The sequence below is a fragment of the Corvus brachyrhynchos genome, unplaced genomic scaffold (genome assembly GCF_000691975.1).
Source record: "Corvus brachyrhynchos isolate BGI_N302 unplaced genomic scaffold, ASM69197v1 scaffold21, whole genome shotgun sequence".
Classification (NCBI taxonomy): Eukaryota; Metazoa; Chordata; class Aves; order Passeriformes; family Corvidae; genus Corvus; species Corvus brachyrhynchos.
The window spans coordinates 4325966-4329499 of record NW_008236924.1 but is presented as its reverse complement, the minus strand read 5'-3'; the positions used below and the strand labels follow the sequence as shown (position 1 = coordinate 4329499).

General features: G+C 62.9%; 1 protein-coding gene across 1 annotated transcript in view; it reads right to left on the bottom strand.

The window, feature by feature from the left end:
• The window catches only part of PDLIM7 (PDZ and LIM domain 7), a 15868-nt gene extending 13249 nt beyond the window's left edge, over positions 1-2619 (bottom strand). Inside the window, 1 exon segment of the mRNA XM_017728184.1 lies at positions 2479-2619. Within this exon segment, the coding sequence (XP_017583673.1) occupies positions 2479-2583 (105 nt within the window). The 5' untranslated portion in view covers positions 2584-2619.
• Positions 2620-3534: the final 915 nt, after the last annotated feature.

Here is a 3534-nt window from a genome sequence, read left to right as displayed (position 1 = left end):
CAACAGACGCGCGGGGGGCCGCCCGCAGCCATTCCCGCTCCTCCAGCATGGAAGAACTCGAGGCGCTTGGACCCAGACCAAGTATTTCCTCAAGTCCTGTTCGACATGAACATAAAAGGAGCGAGCCAGATTCCCAGCACTGTCAGAGGGCTGAAAAATCCCTGCCAGAGTCCCAGCCCCTTCTTGCAGAACCCAGCTCATCCCAGAGCCACACGTCCCTTCTGTAGGCCAGCACTACCTATCCACACAAGGCCAAATGCCACATATGGGCTGGATGTGGCCCAGTCCCACCAGCATCCCACTGCTGTTCCCAGTGGGACATGGGTACCGCCCCCAGTGTCCCCACACCACCCTCCCATTCCTCCTGCCCAGCACGGGAGGGTGCCCTCAGCAGCAGTGGTGCCCCCGGCTCCTGGCCATGCTGCTGCAAGCCCCAGCTTGCTGCCCTGGAGGGCTGGGGAAGGCACAGGGCGGCTGCGTGGGTTTGGAAGCAGGAGCAGGAGCTGGGAGAGGTTTTCACACGACTGCCCAGGAAGGGGAGAGCACGTCAGGCTACGTCATGAAGCCTCACCCAGCCTGGTCAGCACTTCCTGGCCCCCTCCATGCCAACGAGCAGGAAACCCCTTTGACAGGTGCCAGTTCAGCCAGGAGCCATGGCAGTGCCAGCCCTCCCACTTCCCACCCAGGCCCGCTAAACAGGGCTTCCTTCCTTCCCTCTCCACCCAGTCTTTTGTTCCCTGCACCTCCATCACCACATCCAGAGAGGTGCTCACCTACTGCCCTGTGCAGGGGCCTCCAGGACAGAGCCTCCCTCAGCGCATCCCTCAGTGCCTTCCCACCAGTAGCACCAAAGGGTCTCTCCTCTTCCCCAGCTGGCAGATGCCAGGATGAGCCACACAGCATCCAGCTGTCCAGACTGCAGCCCTTATTCTGGCTCCAGCACAGGGGCCATGGTTTACAGCCTGCCTAGCCAAGTTGTTGGCACCCTAGCAGAGCCCCTTGCCACAGGAGGTACACGTCAGAGGGCCAGAGTGGCACCTCTTTTGTGTGACCAGTGAGCTGAAACAGCCCCATTGCTCTCCCAGGAATGTCACAGCGATGGACACAGCTGAAAGTCAAGCCAATGGACACACCAGCGCTGCCCTGTGCTGCCCACCCCTGCAGAGCAGGGCCCCACTGCAGCCCACAAAGCTGGGGCAGGATGCTTCCTTCCAGCCCACGGTGGCAGGGCCAGCTCACAGGAAGCAGTGGCCAAGGACAATCAGTATGCTCTGGGCAGGAGCTCTGGGGCTGGTGATGCCTCTGGAGTGCAGAGCAGCACAAGGCTCACCCCTTCCCATCAGAGCACACCGCCCTGCCATGCAGCCCAGCCTCACCAGGCAGCCCCTCAAAGCTGGCTGCATCCCCTGGGAATGTCCTCGCTGCTCCTGCCCTGCCCAGGACAGCAGCACTGCCCGAGCCTCACCAAGCACTGCTTCACAAGGCCCCTGCCCCAGGCTCTGGGAGGCTCCTCCGTCGGACCAGACCCTTTGTTAAGAACTGGCTCGCAGCCAAGAGAAACATTTTTTAGAGAATAAACTCACTGAAGCCGTCTCTGCGTGCTCAGCAGAGATCAGCAGGCCCCGGAGCAGCGGCACTGGCGACTCCAGGCTCACAGAGTGCCCTCAGGGCCCGTGCTCCGTGCTGGGATGCTGTGGAGATCTGTGCCCTCTGGGACAGGCGTGCAGTGCCCGGCTCGTGCCGGGGGCAGGTCCCCACGCAGCACTCGATGCCACGAGCAAAGCTATCCTTCGAGAAGCAGCCTCCGTGCCAGCTGCCCAAGCGCCAGCGGCACGGGCAATGCAGTCACATTCCAAGGCTTATAAGGCAATTGCGTGGCCAGAGCTGTGGCCAGGGACGGGGACCTGCACACACCCAGGGTCAGGACCGGGAGCACCACAATGGGATAGGCTCAAACCAGCAGCCTCGGGCACAAACAGCTGTGGCACAGTGGCTTTCACTGGAGAAATGGGAGAGTTTTGCGGAGGGAGTTGTGTCCCTGTGCAGGCAGCAGCACAGCTTTCTCCTCTCCGTGCCCATTTCAGGAGTGACCCCAGGCATGGAGTTGGGAGCTGCACTGTGGAAAGGAGGGCAGAAGGGCACTGGCTAGGTCCTGGGATGCCAAGCCCAGAGCTGGAGTGCAGACCAGGAAGCCAGTCCCACATCTCAGAGAGTAGATCTCCTCCCGCTGTGGTGGGCACACACCGGAAGGGGCCTCCCCCGCCCCCCTCTGCAGGGGCTGTGCAGAATTTCACGTTTCTGCTGCAGCTCTCTGCCCGGAACACCCCCGTGCTAGGCTGCAGCTGATAAGGGACCAAGGAGGCTACGTGGAGCCAGGCAGGGCAGGATGCAGCATTCCCGGGGCCCCAGCTCATCTACATCCCCCATACAGCTCATACAGGAGGAAGGATGAGTGTCACCAGCCTCGGTTTCTCTTACCCTGGAGATGGAGAGCGGCATGCTGAAATCCTTCCCTCCCTGCAGCCTGAAGCCCCAGGGTGCCGGCCCATTCAGCATCACCTTGTAGGACTCCATGTCGCCCATCTCTGCAAGGGAAGAGGTTGTGATCCCGGTGTTAGGGTACGTAGGAACAATGCTGGGAGAGGAGGTGAGGAGAGGGCTCGGCGCGTGGCAGGGCAGGACAGAAGGCAGGTCATGTTTCCAGCTGTAACTCCACCCTGACCATCCTACACTGTGGTTAGAGACGCACCCCAAATCCATCAGCATCTCCTCCAGCAACGTAAGAGCTGAGGGGCCCAGGCTAACACTGACTAGTGCCAGGGAGCCAGGCACAGCCCTGCTGCCACCCACAGTGGGGTGTCTGTGGGCTCTGCTCTCCTCCCAAACCTGGGATGTGTTCTCCCTTGCAGCACCCCAGGAACTCCTGCTGCTGAGAGCCAAGGCAGTTCAGATCACAGAGAAGCAACAGCAGGTACAGAAGGGTATGAACCAGAAGCATTTTTGCCAGATGAATTAACAGCAGCAGCAGCAGCACAGGAGCTGCGTGATGCCACCCGAGGCGCCTGGCAGAGCAGCCAGGCTGGCGCTCCGGCAGGCGGCCGAGCAGATGCTCCCTGGGAGCGAGCCCATCTCCAGGGCTTCGACAGGAGGGAATTCTCGGTGCTCCCCTGCCTGACAGCTGTCAGTCGGCCAAGGCTCCAGGCAGCTGGGCCAGCACCAGCCTCTTGCCACCTTTTACCTGGAAGACCCCCACGAACGGCCCCAGGACCTTCCTCCCGAGGGCGGACAGGGCCGGCTGCGGGGCTGCCCCCCACCCGCACGGGCCGGCTGCAGGGCCGGGGGCCAGCGTGCCCCCGCTCTCCCCGGGCCGGTGCGGGCTATATAAGGCGTGTAAGACGACACCAGCCCGCTCCCCGCTCGGGAGGGCCGGGGGAAGAGCTGCGTGTCAGGCATTCCCGGCGCCCGGCAGCCGCGCAAGCCCCAGCGAGGCGCCGGGACGGGGCGGCCCGGATCGGGCGGGTACCCCCCCCACCC